The following is a 20,023-nucleotide window of genomic DNA, read 5'->3' on the forward strand; positions in this document are numbered from 1 at the left end:
TAGTATAGAGCCTTTGGAGAGCTGTCTGGTCTGCTTCACATCCTCCGGTTTCTACTGCCTCCACATAGCTTTGTGCTGTCTGTCTGTCTGTCTTTCCTCTTAGACACTTTTCTCCTGTTTGGGGAACTCAGGCCGTCCAGCTACCTTTAAAGGTAAAAGTGCTCAGAGGCTCTGAGTGTGGAAAGGGCAGGGCCGTGCAGGCTCGTTGTGAGAGGACCAAGTGGGGACTTGCTTGTCCTGCTGGAAGACGCCCGACTGTCTTTTCTCCCCTCAAGGACTCTTCCACTCCCTCCTCGTTTGCATCCAAGAGACCCACTCCTGCCTTCAGCCGTATCTGGTGACCCCCAGGCCAGAGCTTCTCTGGTTTAGGTTCAGCAGAGAGACGGTGAAGAGGACGCGGTCACCGAACTGCCCAGCACTCCAGCCAAATCTCCTGGGTACAAAGGGACCAGGACCCTCATCTGCCTGCTGCGCCTCTCTGGGTCCTGGAGGGTAAACCAGCTTGCTTCTTTATACTTTTATTTATTTATTTATTTTTTTCTTTATTTCTTTTTTTTTTTTTTTTAATTTTTTTTTTTTTTTAATGTTTATTCATTCTTGAGACAGAGAGAGAGACAGAGCATGAACGAGGGAGGGTCAGAGAGAGAGGGAGACACAGACTCTGAAGCAGGCTCCAGGCTCTGAGCTGTCAGCACAGAGCCCGATGCGGGGCTCGAACTCACGGAGTGTGAGATCATGACCTGAGCCAAAGTCGGCCGCTCAACCGACTGAGCCACCCAGGTGCCCCTAAACCAGCTTGCTTCTTATTGGCACTTACTTCACTTTTGAGTGAAAGTAATAAAATCACCCAAAAGCTCTCAGTCCTGTGGGCTTGTACCTTTCATCCCTTCACTGTCATCTTAACAAGGCTCCAGTTGGAGGCAGAGTTAAATGCCCATGGTGAGTCCAGCTTGGCTTACCTGTACGCCTGCACTAAATCAAAACTTCACTATACGATCAAGCAAGAGGGGTACTCCACGACAAAAAGGGACAGTTAGAGGAAAAGCACAGAGTCAGAGGCCACGGTGCACGTCAGGAGCAGCAGGCACTCACGGCGGAAGGACCTCGGTGAAGCGGGCCGGCCTCTGGAGCGAAACAGCCCAGGGCCTCAATCGCGCTCTGCCGCTGACCAGTAGTACGACACAGAATCAGTCCCTTCCCTTCTTGTTGGTGGCTGGCGTCCAAAGGACATAAAGAAAGCTCTGATGTGCTCTGACACACAGCAGCGAAGGCTATAATCATTTTTGCCAGCCTTATTTTTATATACCCATTTCTGCAAAAGAGTTTTTCAACAAAACGACCTATGGCAAGTCAACAGATTTAAACACAAAAGAAAAAGAAGCTTTGGTACCCGAAGCAACAAGTCCTTTGGATTCATACTTCCTGTTAGACTTCTGATCATCTGCTCTTGACTGTGCAATTTTTTATTGCTTTCACTCAAAAGACTCTTGTAACGATTCTCCACGGCCTTCTCTCTCTCATTCACTTCATCGCGTAATTTCTCAACTTCATTCCTAAGGTCCTACCAAAAGGAAAAGAAAAAACAGAATTTATTTCACAGATTTCAAGGGGACACTCCCTCCCCTGTTTCCGCTATAGAAGAGCAAGCGAACAGATGTGTTTAACAAACATGCGCTTCCTTCTCACAGAAGGTCTCGTGAAAACCAGCTTCAAAAATAAGCTGAGGGGGCGCCTGGGGGGGCTCAGTCGGTTAAGCGTCCGACTTCGGCTCAGGTCATGATCGCACAGTTCGTGGGTTCAAGCCCCGTACCAGGCCTGCTTGGGATTCTCTCACTCTCCCTCTCTCTCTGCGCCTCTCCCCGACTTGCGCTCTCTCTCTCTCTCTCTCAAAAGTAATAAACTTAAAAAAAAAAAAAAAAAAAAGGAATAAGCTGAAATTTGGAAAAAGCTTTATGCACATTCATCACAACGTTATTTATAATACCGAAAACCAGAAAGAAATTAAATATCCAACAATAGGGAATTAATTATAAAGAGTATGGTATAAAAAAAAAAAAAGCACACAATTCTGAGGAACACCAAACCAGGATACTATATAATATGATGCGGATTGTTTTCTAAATGCTTACACAAAATATTGTTAAGCCCATGAGGAAACATGTCAAAATAGTATACCTAAACAGTGGGAATGTGGGTGACTTTCAACTGATTCTTATTTTTCTGAGTTTCTAAAATCTCTAAATAAGTCTATATTACTTTCCTGATCAGGAAAAAAAAAATTATCTTCAATAATGACATTCACAAGTAACATGGAAAATGTTCGTGTTATAATGTCAGGGAGAAAACCACAAAACCAACATTAAACAGCGTGATTATAACTACCTCAGGATATACACTATTTGTAATACTGAAGTACTATTCATAATAGCGAAAAGCTGGAAACACCCAAATATCCACCAGTAAAGGAATAAACTATGGGACATTCTCACAATGGAGCACTCAGAACCGATAAAGAAAAAAGAATGAGGACTCTATCAATACGCTGCCCTACAGTAATCATCAGAATGTACTGCTCAGGTGGGGTTCAGGAGGACCCCTGGAGGAAAAAAAAAAAAAAAAAGAATGTATAGCATACTGTCATGTATTTAACTATAAAATAAATTAGATGGTTGCCTTTAGGGAAATAAAAGAGAACATGGTAGAAGGAGGGAGAAGAACTCATTTTACAGATGTGACACTCGAAGCCGTTTAAATGTTTAGGTAACTATTTGAAAAACAACATAAAAATCTCCTGAAACCAGAAGCACAGCAAACAAACAAACAAATAAATCGAACTGTATATCAAGTTGATTGGTTAGCCAAACAGGGAGGAGTTATTTCAGCAACTTAAAAGCAGAGTAATTTATATGCCCCTAAAGTGGGCTTCTCCAAGGACACAAGGAACCACTGCAGAAAATCTTACACTGTTTGAGTAATCGTGCTGGAAGCAATATTTGTATTGTTATTCTGAAACTGTGCATGTATATATACACTTATTAAATAAGTAATTATTAATGTGATGAGAACCAAGACTACAAGCCTAAGTGAAAACCAATACAAATACAAAAATAAGTACAAACATGTCTTTATAAATATGAATTCCAACTATCAAGATGAACTTCTACTTTCTGCGATTTCCTTCCTTTCACTGCAAAAGCCTAAAATCAGCATCCTCCCCGGCATCCAGACTGTAGTCTTTAAATACCATTTCCCACCAAAAAGAACCAGGGTGCTCAGAACACAGCCCCTAGAACAACATCAGCAGCAACACCTAGGAATGGCAAATGCAGTAAACAACCAGAATAGCACTCAATAAATATCTGCTGGGAGGACGGACGGATGGATGGATCGACGGACGGACGGATCAGGTAGATGGGATTGCTCCCCATTTTATGAATGGGGAAACAGGCTCAGGTAAAGTTATTTACCCACAATCATGGTCACTAAGGGACAGCACCCGCCTGATGACCCAGCCTCTCAAGCTCACTTCCACACTATGACCAGGGTCTGGATTTCTTTTGAAATGATCCCCATCCACCTACAGTCATCTGACACTTGCTCGTAGAAACCTCCTCCTAGGGGCGCCTGGGTGGCTCAGTCGGTTAAGCGTCCGACTTCGGCTCAGGTCATGATCTCGCAGTTCGTGGGTTCGAGCCCCACATCAGGCTCTGTGCTGACGGCTCAGAGCCTGCAGCCTGTTTCAGATTCTGTGTCTCCCTCTCTCTCTGACCCTCCCCCGTTCATGCTCTGTCTCTCTGTCTCAAAAATCAATAAACGCTCAAAAAAAAAAAAAAAAAAAAAAAAAAAGAAACCTCCTCCTAAAAACTGGATCACCGGATCATAGGGACCATAAAATCTTGTGTTAAGCCAAAAGGTACATCTTTAAATTCACAATAAGTTTGCCCGCCATCTTGGAAAGGTCATCCTGAAAAGATCATGCCTCCTTTTTAATCTTAAAATACTTCTGCATCATATGCTAAGTCAAAAGTGTACACCGTTTGCATGCATAGTAATTACTGGTCCACTTACATCATTTCCTTGATTCCATTCTCTCCGTCACATAAACACCCATCAGACGCATTATTTTAATGTCTGGTTCAAGTTCTAGTCTCTATGTGCATGTACAGCAATTTACTCCGCTCTCCCATTTCATTTGCTTATACAATTTTAATGCGGGTACCTAGATTAAGAACTTGCATGTTTTAAGTGAGAAAGGTGACCAATATGCCACATTTCTTCCACATGTTCCCCAAACTAACAGAGTTGACCACATGAAAATGACCTGTTCCAAAATCCCACAAAGGACATGTAACTGGGTCATTCCTCAAGATTACAGGTGCTTAATCTGAGGTCCACTGAATGGGTCCCCGGAAGCCTATGCAAATGTGTGTGTGTGTGTGTGTGCACGCGCGCGTGCGTGTGTGTGTATTTTTGGTGGTAGAAGGCCTTCAGCGTAAATCAGAGTCTCAGGGAAAGTCAGGACACCAAACAGGATAAAGCATTTCTCTTATTATAACCATTTGTAATAGAAACTACTATTTACCCCGCACCCGCCTTGAGCCAAGCATGTGCCAAGGCCCTTGGACATAAAACATCCTGAGCCCTGATGACTGCATACATGGTAAGTATTGAGTCCTGTGTTTATAGAAAGGAAATCAAGGCTCACGGAGGCTGAAAGTTGTTTACAGAGCTTTACAACGAGTAAGTTCTAGTGCTGAAATTCAAACCCAGGTCGGTCAGACCCCAAATTCTGTGGTCTCTCTCACCCAACCGCACCTCTGTTAAGACCAAAGAAATAGAAAACCACTCTGGGACACCGGCTGCCACTGGTCAATAATTCCAACGCCCCAAGCTAATGTCACAGTTTCTCAAGGACTCGAGATTGACAAAACATCCAGCCTGAAAGCTACGCCCTCCTGCTAATGAATAGGGCAGGACCAAGGACCCTGGACCTCACGCGAAGAGCAGTCAGAGAAGGCTTGAAGTAAAAGGCCCACTGCAGGGAGGGGGGCACGTGTGTGCTGAGGTGGCCTTGAGGAGGAGCAGCTGCCATGGCAACACAGAGGCGCCGACAGGCTCCTGTGCTCGGCACCAGTGGAGTTATAATAAATGTTTAGGGGAGGCATGGAGACGGCATGTCTCGCCTGAGCAAAACAATCAGAACCGAAAATTGATAATCTTGGGTGGTTTCCCCAAACCTCTTTCAATATCCCCAGGCTGTGAAGATAGGCAGAAGTAGACTCGAATCCGGGCTCTACCGCTAACTAGCCGTGTGACCACAGATAGATAACAAAAATCTTTGAGTGTTTCCTTTCCAGTAAATGGGGATAACGGTACAGGCTCCTAGGGTCCCCGGAGGGTTAAACGAGAGAATGTGCGATGGGCACCCGGCACAGCAGGTGCACAGGAAACGACACTACGTCATCTCCCGCCCTCTGCACACATATCCTCCAGGCGGACCTCTACTCCCAGGTTTCCTCCTGTGGCCACAGCATCACCACCCACCGGGCCCCAGATCCCGCTCCTCCCCCTGGCTCTCACACACGCCTTGACAGGTGACTCAGGCCTGAAGGGAGAGCCCAGCCTCCGTGCAGAGCACACGAGAGAGGAAGGGTGAGTATGTGGTGATTTTCCGTGGACACGAGTGCCCAAATCCCGCCCTGCCAACTACCCCTACCCCCAACCCCCTGGAGTTCTCACAGGAGCTGAACCAACCACAGACTGGGAATCAAAGTACAAGTCTGTGAAAATGGCCTACCTGAAGCAGGGCTTTCTGATAAAACACGGCTGTTCTGGGTTTTGCTTTTTGAAGGAGGAGGGTACATGCAGCTCAGGGGAGCCATCTGCCCAACAAGTGCCAGGCCTGGTTAGGTCTGCAGCAAGAAAGCTAGGGAATCCGGAACCTGGGTTCTTGCCTTAAGGGAGAGTAACCCACGCATCAGCAAGGCTGGCCCGGTGAACCGGGACTCTGAGTACCCGGACAGTCCCCCGTCCTCCCTTGAGGAAGTATTAAGGGGACATGTAGAACCAGAAGTACTGGGGAGAAAAATGTCCTCCCTGCTCAGCCCTCCTCTCCCTCCACCCCCCTGCGTCTGCCTTCTTCAGAAATCAGCTCTCAGCTGCTCAAGTGCAACAGCTTCCTAACTGGTCTATCTCTACGTTCACCCACCAAATCACACACACACACACACACACACACACACACACACACACACACACACACTCCGATCATTACATCTCTACCCAGGACCCCGCAGTGACCTCGTGCTAACTGTGAATGAAGCCACCTTGCTTAACAAACCTTCGTCCCAGGCCCCCTACTTCCCACCACGGGCTCCAGCCTACCTTGTAGCCTTACCTCGCCTGACCACCTGTCCCTCTCCATCTGGAAACAGACAGTATAGCTCCCCCCAGTTCTGCCTGGAGACAGCATGCTCACCCTGCAAGGTCCATTCCCAGTGCCATCTCTTCCACGATTCCCTCCCGGACTGCTCTGGCCCTCAGCGATCGTCCTCCCAAAACACCACCCACCACCTTTCTCTGCAAACCTCTACAGCGTTTAGGACAGTGATGGGACCTTTACAACCATCCCCTCACGCAGCTCTCACAACACCCCTGTGGGCAGATGCTCTGACCCCACCCATTTTACCAATCAGGAAACAGAGGTTCAAATACACCAGCAACTTACCCAAAGGGAAAGGTGGCGGAATCAGGATTTAAAGCAGGTCTATTCACGTTCTTTTCACTAAACCACTAAACCAGTGGTTTTTCTTTTTTTTTCTTTTTTAGACAGAGGGAGAGAGAGCACACGCACACACATGCATGCACACATGCGCACACAAGTAGGGGAGGGGTGGAAGGAGGGAGGGAGAGGGAAAGAGAAAGAGAGAGAGAAAGAGAATCCCAAGCAGGCTCCACACTGAGCGCAGAGCCCAATGAGGACCTTGATCCCTCATCCCTGGGATCATGACCTGAGCCAAAATCAAGAGTCAGACAGTCAACCGACAGAGCCATCCAGGTGCCCCCACACCAGTGGTTTTTCAAAGGGAGCCCAGGAAGCCCAGGGATTAGCAAAACCCAAGGCTGGCCCTCGCATCCTCTAACTGCACACTCCTGGGCCTTCCTCCAACAACGGACCCGGTTGGCTTGGGGACAAACATGGAAATCTGTACTTGATTTTAGTGCAAGAAGCCACTACCCTGAGGAACCTGCAAACCCCCTCAGGTGCACCTGTCTTACTTGCTTCTGGACCAAGGGACAGGGAAGAAAGTCTGAAAACCCCTCTCCCGTACCAGACCACCACCTTGCTTTCCAGAAGAGAGCTGCCACAGGAGGATCTGCGTGCAGTGACATCAACCGAGTGGCCTCACTTTTCACCTAATGGGCAATTTTGCTTAAGATGCGCAGGTGTGCTCTGGACCAACACTGAGCTGAGCGTCGCCTTTGCATATCACAGGGAGAATGACAGAAAAAAGAAGCGGATTATTTTAAAAATAAAATATCCCTATAATCTTAGAATCACATTAGAAATGAAAAGCCAGGCCCTCTTACTTCCTTCTGCAGTCAGCTGGTTTGTTTTATCTCCGGCCACATGGAGAATGAGAAGGTTCTCATCCATCAAATTTCCACCTTCTCAGGTTTCGCTGTGAGAAAGCTTGTCAGAGTGCTCAGTGGTTACCTTTTTCAATACACAAAGGAAACTTCTCCAAAATCTTAATGAGGTATAGGAACCCAGTGATGTAAGAATTTCCAGAATTAGCATGAGAGAGCAGTGTCCAGCCCATGTTCCGAAGCCTTGTCGCCCCTGGGGGCGGTGGAGGGTGACATGGTGGGGGAGGGGGTGCCCGGCCTCCCACCTCACTTCTCCCGGAGCAGCCCTGCCTTCACGTTTTCTCTCCAGAAGAGCTACATTTGAACAAAGAATTCATATGCTTCAATGAATGAATAAATGGACAAACGGAAACTGCTGGAATGAGCCGGGCTCACCACAGAGATCTGACACACGCGTGTGGCACTGTGTGGTCCTGGCTGCGGGGACTACAAAAGTTCTGAGCAAGGAACTCAGTGTGGCTTTCACCAGGAAGCTGGCTGGGCGGGGGAGGGACGAAGGAGTCAGAGTTCAAACCGGGCAGGGGTCCAGGCCCAGCTGAGTCACTTAACAGCCATCAGGCACCACCCCTCTCTCCAACCCCAGCCGGGGTGTGATGGAACGTTCCGCCCTCTCCTCTCTGCCAGCCACTCACTGTTCTTCTTTGTGCCAGGCTCGTGCATGCTCCCCAGGTGTCCACACAGGCTCTCCCTTGACCAGCAAACAGCTACTCAGCCTTCAAGTCTCCCCTCCAAGCCTCCTCCTCGGTGAAGCCCTCCCCACTCCCACCCCTGCTCTTAGTGTAGATCCATGCTCTGTGCTCCCAAAGCGTCTGGCCCATCCCCCTACCCGCACTTATCTCGCTATATTTTAATTACCTCTCTGTCTGTGTTTCTAGTTCTCTGCCAGATTCCTTTGTAGACTGTGTCTGATTTGATTCAGTCCTGTGCTCCCAGTGCCCAGGACAGAGCCTGGCACAGAAATTATAAAGTAAGAACCAGAGATAAGGGAAAGCCTTTCTGTCTGTGCCCCCAGAGAGACTACAGCAATTCCACGTGAAAACTGATGGGAACAGCCTTTTACACCAGCCTCCACAGCAGCCCCGTGCACAAGCCACTGAGGTACTACAGAATCCGTCACTCGAAAAGGGTTCTCCCCCCCTTCCTAGAGGGATCAATCAGCTGGAAAGGAACAGACAAGCACTTTCTTCAGAGGAGAGGGGAGTGTTGATCAAGGAAGAAATTTACAGCTTTGTTGACTTGGCTGGTAACCGGGCAGACCACATTTATTAGTCAACAGTGTCCATTAGATTCTAGCGGGCAGTGGTTTGTCATTTGAAGTCCTGAGCCAGCACCTGCCACACAATTAAAAGCAGGAAAAGAGGAACGAGGAGGAGTCCAACACATCTGCCTCTGCATGCCAGGAACCTCTGCTTTCTCATGCATTAAATGTTACTATCCATTCATTTAATCCTAAAATAGGTATAATCAACCCCATTTCAGGGGAGAGAACCTCAGCTGAGAAAAGTTAAGCAACTGACCTAGACACTTAGAGCTAAGTACCTGCCAAAGCCAAGATTCGAACCCAAGCCCAGCACTGTTGCCCACTGCTCCTAAGATACCGACTCGAACTGCCAAGTTTCTCGTTCCCAGGGGAGTGGCATCATCTCCACCATCAGAACAGCTACTACTCATTGATCGTTTGTGACATGCCAGGTGTTATGCTCGTAAGTGCTGTCCCCGATCCCAGACAATCCTTACAACTAAGCTCTTTTTCTAAGAAGAAATGGACCCCACAGTTTGCAAAGGCAAAGTTACTGGCTCACGGTCCAACAGCGAACCAGTGGTGGAGCCAGAACTCAAACCCGGTTTTGACCCAAGTCTCTGCACTCAGCCTTTTTCTTTCTTTTTTTTTTTTTTTAATTTTTTAATATTTATTTTTGAGAGAGGGGGTGGGGGAGAGGGACAGAGAGAGAGGGAGACACAGATCCGAAGCAGGCTCCAGGCTGTGAGCTGTGAACATAGAGCCCAATGTGGGGCTCGAACTCACAAACCATGAGATCATGACCTGAGCCGAAGTTGGACGCCCAACCGACGGAGGCGCCCCATGCACTCAGCCTTTCTTAAGAGTGGCTGGAATTTGCAAAGACAGGACTTCCTCAAGCAAAGGCCATTTAAACTGCGTATTGGTCTACAGGGACTCCAACTCAGAATCTTCCCACCCGATTGCAACAAAAACGAGGCAAGGGGAGCTCTGATTCCTGAGTCACACTACTTCAGGTCTGTGGTCCAAGCCCTACCCAAACAGCCTACAGACACTGTCTCCAAATGCCATGTTTTGACTACGGATCACAAGAGACGCCCTGAACGCTGTCATAATCTCATCTGGAGCTATCCATCAACAAACGCATGTGAAACCAGAGGGGTTCAGGATGAACTACCCTGAAATTAAACCTGCTCCTGTCAAAGCACATGGGATTAGCCAGCTGGGTGATGACGGGTACAACTTTAATTAGATTTTTGGGCTTTAGCCAGCAAATGCATCCCCACAGAGCTAAGTGCCCAGGTACTGAAGCACACACTTGTCAGAGTAGCGGATGACAGGTCTTGTAACAGATGAGAGCATTATGAGACAGTCTGGGGAATACAGCTAAACCAATGTCTCATATACGTTGCTTATAAAGGAGAAGAAAAAGACTAGCACTTACTCCTTTCCCCCACCCACCCCGAGTAGCATACAGAACACCTGACCCAGAAAAAGCAAATCTAAAATAAAGGTAAATAAAGGTTGACCTCTCTCTATCACTTTTCACCAAACACACACACACACACACACACACACACACACACACACACACACAAGCACGCATGCATATGCACACACACATACACACTAAAAGGAGAGACTTAAGCCTCTGGAGCCAAATGATATACCAAAGTCAAGGTGTGAGGGCAAGGATGCAACAATCCGAGCAGCATTCCCGTTATAAACCACAGAAGCCAGGACACTTACAACATGGCAGTTAAGACACCAACTGGGGAACACCAGGTTTGTTGGTGTGTATTTTGCCAAGACCTCCTGAACTTCCTGGTAGGGATGTGGCTCCCTCTGGTGGCAAGGAGGTATAATACAAAGAAGGGGCTCTCTCTGGGAGACGCACCTTTGGACCCTTCTGGTTGTGGAAAGATTTCGAAGGAAAAGCCAAAGCTTGCATTCACCAGGGCTTACCAACAGTGCCTGTGCCACCGCGAGGACTCATTACACGTCCCCTGAATAAACAAACAAGCAAACAAACGCAAATTATAACGTGTGCCGAGTCAACCGGCACTGGGTCACCGCAATCCCAGGCAACTGAAACAAACGTGACAAAGTGACTCTCATGGTCGAAGCTCGCAGGGCCCAGGCACCTTCTGACACAGGGAACTCCTACGCCCCAGACCCAAGCCGCCTGTTCAGACAGGTATCGGCTCCCTCTGAAGAGCTGAAGAGCAAGCACACTCAGACAACAATTCACGTGCAAAGGATGGTGTGCCCACATCCAAAAGATAACCGGTCGGCTTTCCATCAGAAAGAATTCAGGGGATGCTGAAAACAACAACAACAAAACCCACTATGCTTGACCGTGGACCACGGCAAAGGCTCTGAATCAGGACTCGCCTATAAAAAGGGCTGCAGCATTTCTCACTGAGCTTGGAGTTCCTGTCTAAGAAACGAATATAATGGGGGGTGCCTGGGTGGCTCAGTCGGTAAAGCGCCCGACTTCAGATCAGCTCATGATCTCGTGGTTCGTGAGTTCTAGCCCCGCGTCGGGCTCTGTGCTGACAACTCAGAGCCTGGAGCCTGCTTCGGATTCCGTGTCTCTCTCTCTCTCTCTCTCTCTCTCTCTCTCTCTCTCTCTCTTTCTCTCTCTCTCTCAAAGATAAATAAAGACATTTAAAAAATCAAAAAAAAAAAAAAGAAAAAAGAAACGAGAATAATGGGAAACAGCTGGACCATCGTCCCAGGGACTGGAAACCACGTCTGAGCTTACCGACTTGGGTGGCACTGACATGGCCCTGCACAGAACTGTTTCTACTGAACAGCATAGTGTCAAAGACCCTATCCTGCTCGAGAACTCCAGAAACCCACCAAAGGCAATACCACTCCCAGGCCTGAGTCCTAGCAGAAGCCGTGCTCTTATCTCAATGTGTTCATCTTCAGACACTGAATACCTTGTACCCGAATTTCCCTTTTTTTTTTTTTTTTTTTTTTTCCGAATTTCCCTTTTTACTTTTGCTGCCAGGAGCTGCCGGCTGAATTTTAAGCCCCACCTTTGGTACCGTCACAGGTATCGCGACGTGCATTTCTCCTCACTCTGCTTCCATTTTACTACTCCCCCTTTCCGTTCCTTGACCTTAACGCCTTTATCTGTATCTTTGATCTCATTTTTATGACTCTCCGTAAACCTCTGAAAATGTTTCTGAAACACCAAAGGGAATAAATCACAATTTTTAAAGCTCCAAATAATACTTCAGAATACTTCAAACAGGGCATTCCTGTTTTGTGTCCCCAAATACACCATCTGCTCTCATACCCCTGTGCCTCAGCCCTCTCTACAAAACCCTCCCTTGCCTATCTATTAACCTTTGTTTAACTCCAACTTCAGAACCGGTTCACAAGTCGCTTTCCCCAAGAGCCTTCTCTGATCCTGCTAGCCGCTTCCCTGCCCTGTGCTCCCACGGGACTTTGTTCATACCACTGTCGTCAAGTGTCCCCACGCCCAGCCGAGGGTCTGCACAGTGTTCAATGTGGCTGAACGCATGGATGGATTCCTCTCCTTTGCAGAAACAGAGGCCCCTACAAGGTCTGCTTATTTGTTGGTTTGTTTCAATCCGGAAGCAACAGCAGTAGCAGCTGGTGAGTGAATCTAGTTCATTAAAGAACCTGTTAGAGAACAAGCAGACAAGACACGCAGGTCTTGCTCTACGTCTGCATTGAACACCCCCTTCATGCTCCCCGGACTCTCAACAAGCCAGCGCCCTGACGTCCAGTGTAAAACGTTCATAGGAGACGGACACGGCCGAATTCTTCGGTCGTAACCAGAAGGTAAGCAGAGATACCACTGTGACGCAATACATACACAAAAGGAAAGAATCCATGGCCACATCACCTCGCCGGAAACACACACATGACCTGATGCAGAAAAGGAGTCAAGGCGAGATGCTAGAAAGCTCGGGGTCACGGCCACGTTCGCCTGAGGTAAGCGTTTAGCGTGCATTGTGGTTGTTCAGGTCTGAAGCAAAGCAGCCCTCTTCTGTGGGTAACTGCCCAGCCCTCCCAAGCACGTGCCTCTGAGGAGGCCGTCCGTGGCGGGACTCACACACACACGCGCGCATGCACACGTACACACCGCTGACAAAAAGCGGGCACGTGACCCACGCTGGTCTGGGCCTCTCCATGCCTCACCCCTCCGGCCATCCTGACAGGGAGACAGCGGGGGTGAAGGAGTGGGAGAGTCCTCCTCCCTCTTATGTAATTAACCGGGACTATGTGACCCCAGCAGCAGGGCAATGATGGTCCAACCACCTGGAACTGGAGGATCTCTCCACCTGGAACTGGAGGGAACCGGCTCTCAGGGACCAAGATCCGGTCCCCACAGTGTGCCAGGGTCTCTGTCCCTCCAGCACTTTAGTTATTACACAAGGCAAGAATTCCCTCTTTTTGCCTAAGTCAGCTCAAGCTGGATTTCAGTCACGGCAGAAAAACCCCTCCCACCCCCAGGATGCTCAACCCCAATCCCTCCTCTCACTGTCCCCCTCCCCTTCCTTTCGTCACCAAGCACTCCCCGCCTCCCCACACAGATGTGCAGGTGCTACACAGGAATATATCTGCTTACCAACAGCAGCCCAAAATTCTTTCAGAAGCACCAAGGTGTACCTGAGTAAGTGCTTTACGGAACCACCAAGGTCTGATGGCAGAGGGACAGGTGAATAAATTACAGCATCTCCACCTGATGTAATATCACACAGCCCTTTCAAATGTTTACCAAGAATGGGTTATGAGATTAAAAAATTACTTATTTTATAGAGAGATGTGTGTATGTGTATGCATGTCCCCAATCCAAATTCTACTGAATGAACCTTTTATAATGACAGTGAGGGGTGGAGGGGCTGAGCTACTTTAAACTAAGTGGAAGTTATCCAGTGAAGGAGTAAGAACCATGAAAACCGCACCTCTATCTGGCCAGTCTTTGCCTTACCGCACACAACTCAAACCCTACTTCTTCTCGTTCAACTCATGTCACCTCCTCCTAGAAGGTTTCCCGACTACTCCATCCCACGGGGATCTTCTGCACCGACTCCCTGAGCTGCATTAATGAGCCCTGGATTTCAAGCTATTTTGCATTTTATCACAGATAACATTTCCATCTCCCTTTGGAAAAGATGAAACTTTCAGAGACCATGGCTTATATTTCCATCAACATCTAAAGCAGGGACATCTGGTGTTCAAGAACACGTGGGAAACGCTTCTTTTAACAACATGCAGTAAACTGGTATACTCCAAGGTCGCCGGTGGCAGCATAAACTGGGCCAGCCCTTTGGACAAATGATTTGGCAACATGATTAACTAGCATAAAATGTTGGTAGCATCTGACCTAGTAAACTCACTCAAATCCTAGGAATTTTAAGGGAAAACACCTTTACGCCCAAAGACGGTTATCGTGGCATCATTTAAACAACCAACACGGCGACAGAACAGGAAATGATTATGTAAAGCATGTGAAATCTGTTCAGTGAAGAGTATGCATCATTCCACACGGTCACTCTGGGCCCCACACAGTATGGGAAGATGCCCGTGATAAAGTAAGGGATCAAAGGACCCAGAGCGGCACCCAGCTGCACCAAGGTCTGAAGGGTGACACTGAAAACCAAAAAGTTACTGTGTCAGGCTGGTGGAACTGTAGGTGACGTTTTCTTTTTCTAAATTTCCATTACTGTTCCCTTGATGTTCATTAATATTTGTGTTAAAATACACAAACATTCGTATTTCAATTCTCTTGTCAGTGTTCACGTTAGGATTTCAAAGCAGGGGATCCGGACATCCGTGCCCACAGCAGCCACTAGAGAACTCAACTGTAGCACCTGTGGGCTCCCCTGTGAGACTGCCATTCTAATGACTGCCCACCCGAGGTCCTGTGCCTGCCCGGGGTTCCTGTGCAGGTTATTCATTTGACCAGAGTGTCAATGATCACTCAGACTCAGACCCTATCCCACCCAACTGCACCCAGGCGACGCATCTGGATGTGACTCTCAACACGCTGAATACTTAAGTTGAAATGTAACAACTTTTCGGGCACCTGGGTGGCTCAGTCGGTTAAGCGTCTGACTCTTGATCTCGACTCACGTCATGATCTCACAGTTCGTGGGTTCAAGCCCTGCATCGGGCTCTGTGCTGACAGCTCAGAGCCTGCTTTGGATTCTCTTTCTCTCTCTCTCTCTCTCTCTCTCTCTCTCTCTCTCTCTCTGCCCCTCCCCCGCTCCCCCGCTTGCTCTCTCTCTCAAAAATAAACTTTAAAAAACATATAATAGAAATCTTCAAAGATAAACTACTTTATGCCTGCCAAATTCAGAATTTTTTATTTTAAATTATATTTATTTTTAAATTTTTTTAATGCTTATTTTTTTGAAAAAGAGACAGAGCGTGAGCAGGGATGGGGCAGAAAGAAGGAAACACAGAATCTGAAGCAGACTCCAGGCTCTGAGCTGTCAGCACAGGGCCCAACGCGGGGCTCAAACTCGTGAACCGTGAGATCACAACCTGAGCCAAAGTCAGCCACTTAACCGACTGAGCCACCCAAGTGCCCCCCGAGAGAATTTTTTAAATGCTAGCATCCAGTGCTGAATAAATACATAGTCTTTAAAAAAGGATCACTCTAACACACAGAAATCAGACATAGTCATTCTGGGAAACAATTTGCATATATCTATAAAATAATGGTAAAAATATTCATACTCTTTGACCCAATAATTATGCCTCTATCAGGAACTAATCAATAGAAAAGTATTTAGATACAAGGATGTTTGCTATTGCATGTTATAAGGCAAAAAAAAAAAAAAAGTGTAACAACCTAAATGTCCTACATAAGGGAGTAAATAAACTGCAGCACATCCAAGTGATGAAATATTATCCTCATACCGAAAAACAAACAAACAAAAACACGTTTCTGAAGAGCACTCATAACATGGCAACGCACCAAAAAGAGAACACCGAAAAAAGCAAAATACAAAACTGCATTTTCAGCCTGACGCCAATCATGTGTGCATGTGTCTGTGACTGAGTGAGCGAGTGAGTGGGTGAGTGTGTATGTGTGTGTGTGTGTGTGTGTGTGTGAGAGAGAGAGAGAGACAGACAGAGAGACAGAGAGACAGAGAGACAGGCAGAGTTTCTAGGTGATGAGATGAGGAGTGAAACATTTTCTTTTTTATGTTTTTCAGACTTTTCTACGTCTTCCGCAAAGAAGATCTCCCTGAAACCAGCAACTGACAAAGAGCCCGGCCCGCCCACGCTGCTGCCGCTCACGTGGATGGTGCGGTCCCCTCTGCTCCTCTCGCGATGGGCCTCCTCCAAGTCCTTCTCCAGTCTCTCTCTCTCCTGCTGCAGGCGGCTCAGCTCCTGGGTCACCTTCCTCACGCTCCTACGCAGTCGGTGGTTCTCCGCGCTCTTGTTGAGGTTTTCTGAGCGCAGCTGCACCAAAAGGGTGGCCTTGTCCAGCAGAGCAGCCTCACAATCCTCAGACCCCTACAAGAGGAGGGAGAGAGGGGAGATGAGCGGGTTTCTGGAGCGCACTAAACAGACTGCCTTAGGGTGGGGGGAGAGGAGTTGAGGAAGGAAAAGAAAAAGATGGACATAACCTCCAGGACCCAAAGCACAACTAACATGAAGATTTTGAAATAACACAGAGTAATGATTATGTTACGATGCTGATGTTAAGAGGGGAAAGGCTACAACCAGGTAAAAGTGCTGTGATTTTTTTAAAAGACTGCAAGGAAAAGCACAGGATGCTAACAAAATCTGGATCTGGGTGGGTACATAGAGCTGATTTCTTTCCTTTGCTTCTCTCAAACGTTCTGAGGTTACTGAGAATGTTCCTGTTATAATGGTTTAAAAAAAGAAAAACAACTTCATCAACTTGTTTTTACAAGGTAGAAAATGAAGAGTGCCACGTGACAAGCAGAGACAGATACAAGCCGGCAATGCTCATGGAGCTGAGCCCAATTCAAAGCCAAAGTCATCTGGAGAAACAAAAGTGGTCAGCATGGCAGTCCAGTGGCCACCTTGAGAAGCTGTAAGTTCAGCAAACTGCAAGGGCTACTTGTGTCCAGAACATCCTTACTTCATTAATACACAGGTTAGTAGAAAAGAAAATAGGGGGCCTGGGTGGCTCAGTCGGTTGAGCGTCCAGCTCTGGGCTCAGGTCACGATCTCACGGTTTGTGAGTTCGAGCCCCGCGTCAGGCTCTCTGCCGTCAGTGCGGAGCCTCTTTCAGGTCCTCTGCCTCCCTCTCTCTCTGCCCCTCCCCTGCTTGAGGTCGCTCTCTTTCAAAATTTAAATGAACATTTAAAATTTTTTTTTTTTTTTTTTTTTGTCCGACTTCAGCCAGGTCACGATCTCGCACTCCGTGAGTTCGAGCCCCGCGTCAGGCTCTGGGCTGATGGCTCAGAGCCTGGAGCCTGTTTCTGATTCTGAGTCTCCCTCTCTCTCTGACCCTCTCCCGTTCATGCTCTGTCTCTCTCTGTCCCAAAAATAAATAAACGTTGAAAAAAAATAAATAAAATTAAATTAAATTAAAAAAAAGGGGGCGCCTGGGTGGCTCAGTCGGTTAAGCGTCCGACTTCGGCTCAGGTCATGATCTCGCAGTCCATGAGTTCGAGCCCCGCGTCGGGCTCTGGGCTGATGGCTCAGAGCCTGGAGCCTGCTTCGGAGTCTGTATCTCCCCCTCTCTCTGCCCCTCCCCTGATCATGCTCTGTCTCTCTCTGTCTCAAAAATGAATAAACGTTAAAAAAAAATTATTTTTTAAAAAAAGAAAGAAAATACATATGGGGTTATCAAGCATTTGAAAACATACTGTAACTCACCAATAATCAAACAGAGCAAATGAAAACAAAGTCTCATTTAACAAGACTGTTTTAATGAGAATATCCAGTGCTGGCAAACTTACTATGAAGCAACACAATTAATATTAACTTTTCAAGAACTGACCGAGCATCCAGCAGCCAAGAAATACACTGGCAGGAATGTAAACTGATGTGACTCCCTATGGACATACTATAGATACCAAGTGTGTGTGTACAGGATAAACATGTTCACACTCATCCCGATGATTCCATTCCCAGGACTCAATCTCACAGGAAGAGTCCAAAATATAGTGTAAGGAAAAGCCTTATGCCCAAAGTCATCCATCACAGATTTACTTTAACAGGAAAAAAATAAGAACCTAAATTGATAACACAGGAATATTCCAAGTCATAATGTTATATAAAAAAAATAGAAGATTAAATTGTGAGTCCTTTAAAAAATAAAATCTATGCAGAGGAGAAAGCAGAAAAAGAAAAACATCAAAATGTTAATAGTGGCTGGGTGATTTCCTGATTCCTTTTTTTTTTTTTTTCCCTTCTTTCTGGTCTCCTGAAGGAAAATTTGAAGGATATGTAATACTTACAATCAGGAGAAAATAAACTTTCAGGATTTTTATTTTTTTTACTGTTTATTTCTTTTTGAGAGAGAGAGACAGAGAGAGACAGAGAGAGAGAGAGAGAAAGTGGGGGAGGGGCAGAGAGAGAGGGAGACACAGAATCCCAAGCAGGCTCCAGGCTGTGAGCTGTCAGCACAGAGCCCGATGTGGGGCTCGAACTCACAAACCATGAGATCATGACCTGAGCCAAAGTCAGACGCTTAACCGATTGAGCCACCCAGGCGCCCCATAGACTTTTAATTTTTTTATTCTGCTCTTTGGATTAGACTAGGGCTCACGATGACGAGCTGTCAAGGGCTGTCAAGGCCACAACGCAGACTGTGGAGTAAAAGTAGTGGCCCCAGCTTCTTGGCCTTCCCAGGAAACACTGCTAGTTAAGCCCTAGTTGTTAGGAGAGGTGGGTGGGCTGCAACCACAGTTCATCGGGGAGAGGCGGGGCTGTGCTGGTCCTGGGCCCCCACGGCCTAACCATCTGCTCCAATGCTTCCCCGCTGCTATTCAGGACCCAGCAACAGAGACTGAGGGGGAGCCCCATTCACATTTCAAAGTGGGTTTTATAGAGGTTCTATTTCACTTTTCTTTAAAGTTAAAATTTTTAAAAAGAGTGGGAAACCTAGGTCACAAGACACCCCACCCCCCAAAAAAAAAAGTATTAGCGGGGGATGCCTGGGTGGCTCAGTCAGTTAAGCATCCAACTCTTGATTTCAGCTCAGGTCACGATCTCACCATTTCATGAGTTCAAGCTCCGAGTCAGGCTCTGAGTTGGCAGTGCGGAGGATGCTTGGTATTCTCTCTCTCTCCTTCTCTCTCTGCCCCTCCCCAACTTGTGCTGTCTCTGTCTCTCTCAAAATAAATAAACTTTAAAATAAAGTATTGGGGGGGGGCACCTGGGTGGCTCAGTCAGCTGAGCGTCTGACTTCAGCTCAGGTCATGATCTCACGGTCCGTGAGTTGGAGCCCCACGTCGGGCTCTGTGCTGACAGCTTAGAGCCTAGAGCCTGCCTCGGATTCTATGTCTCCCTCTCTCGGCCCTTCCCCCACCCGTGCTCTGTCTCTCTCTCTCTCCCTGTCAAAAATAAACTTTAAAGAAAAAAAATTATTGGGGATAATGCTTATTTAAATAAATACAAAAAACAAAAGAAGATAAAGAATGATGGGAAAAACATTTAAAGTGAACAATCTTCAGTTACCTTTTATTAAGCACTGATTACACATGAGGAGCTAATCCAGGCACTTTTGAACACATCATACTCTATTTCTCATATCAACCCTATAAAGTACATATTAAGTAATGTTCCCATCTAAGTAACTCAGGCTCAGAACTGTTATCAGACCTGTCATCAGACCATAAAATGATTACATCTGGGATTCAAATGATTCCTAGGTCTGTGTTCTTTCCACAGCGCTATACTGCCCTGCCCATTCCAGTCCAGATTCCAATTAATACTGATAAACTAGCAAGAATTAAAACAAGAAGACTGAATTCAAGGAGGGGAAGGTTAGAGACAGGAATGCTAATTAGAAGCTTGTTAAACACAGGCCAGCAATGTTGATGATTAAAATAACAGTTATTATAGGGGCACCTGGCTGGCTCAGTTGGTTGAGTGTCCAACTCTTAATTTTGGATCAGGTCATGATCTCAGGATAATGGGATTGAGCCCTGC

At 47.0% G+C, this 20,023-nt stretch overlaps 1 protein-coding gene across 5 annotated transcripts in view; it reads right to left on the reverse strand.

Annotated features, from left to right (window-relative positions):
- CDK5RAP2 (CDK5 regulatory subunit associated protein 2) overlaps window positions 1–20,023 on the reverse strand; it is a 173,550-nt gene that overhangs the window by 96,794 nt on the left and 56,733 nt on the right. For all 5 annotated transcript variants that reach the window (XM_040482125.1, XM_040482128.1, XM_040482124.1 and 2 more), the window contains 2 exons: window positions 16,187–16,405; window positions 1,391–1,561 (listed from right to left, as the gene is read on the reverse strand). In XM_040482125.1, coding sequence (XP_040338059.1) covers window positions 1,391–1,561; window positions 16,187–16,405 — 390 coding nt within the window. The remainder of the gene's footprint in view (window positions 1–1,390; window positions 1,562–16,186; window positions 16,406–20,023) is intronic.

Source organism: Herpailurus yagouaroundi, unplaced genomic scaffold (genome assembly GCF_014898765.1).
Source record: "Herpailurus yagouaroundi ecotype Mexico unplaced genomic scaffold, PumYag 160, whole genome shotgun sequence".
Classification (NCBI taxonomy): domain Eukaryota; kingdom Metazoa; phylum Chordata; class Mammalia; order Carnivora; family Felidae; genus Herpailurus; species Herpailurus yagouaroundi.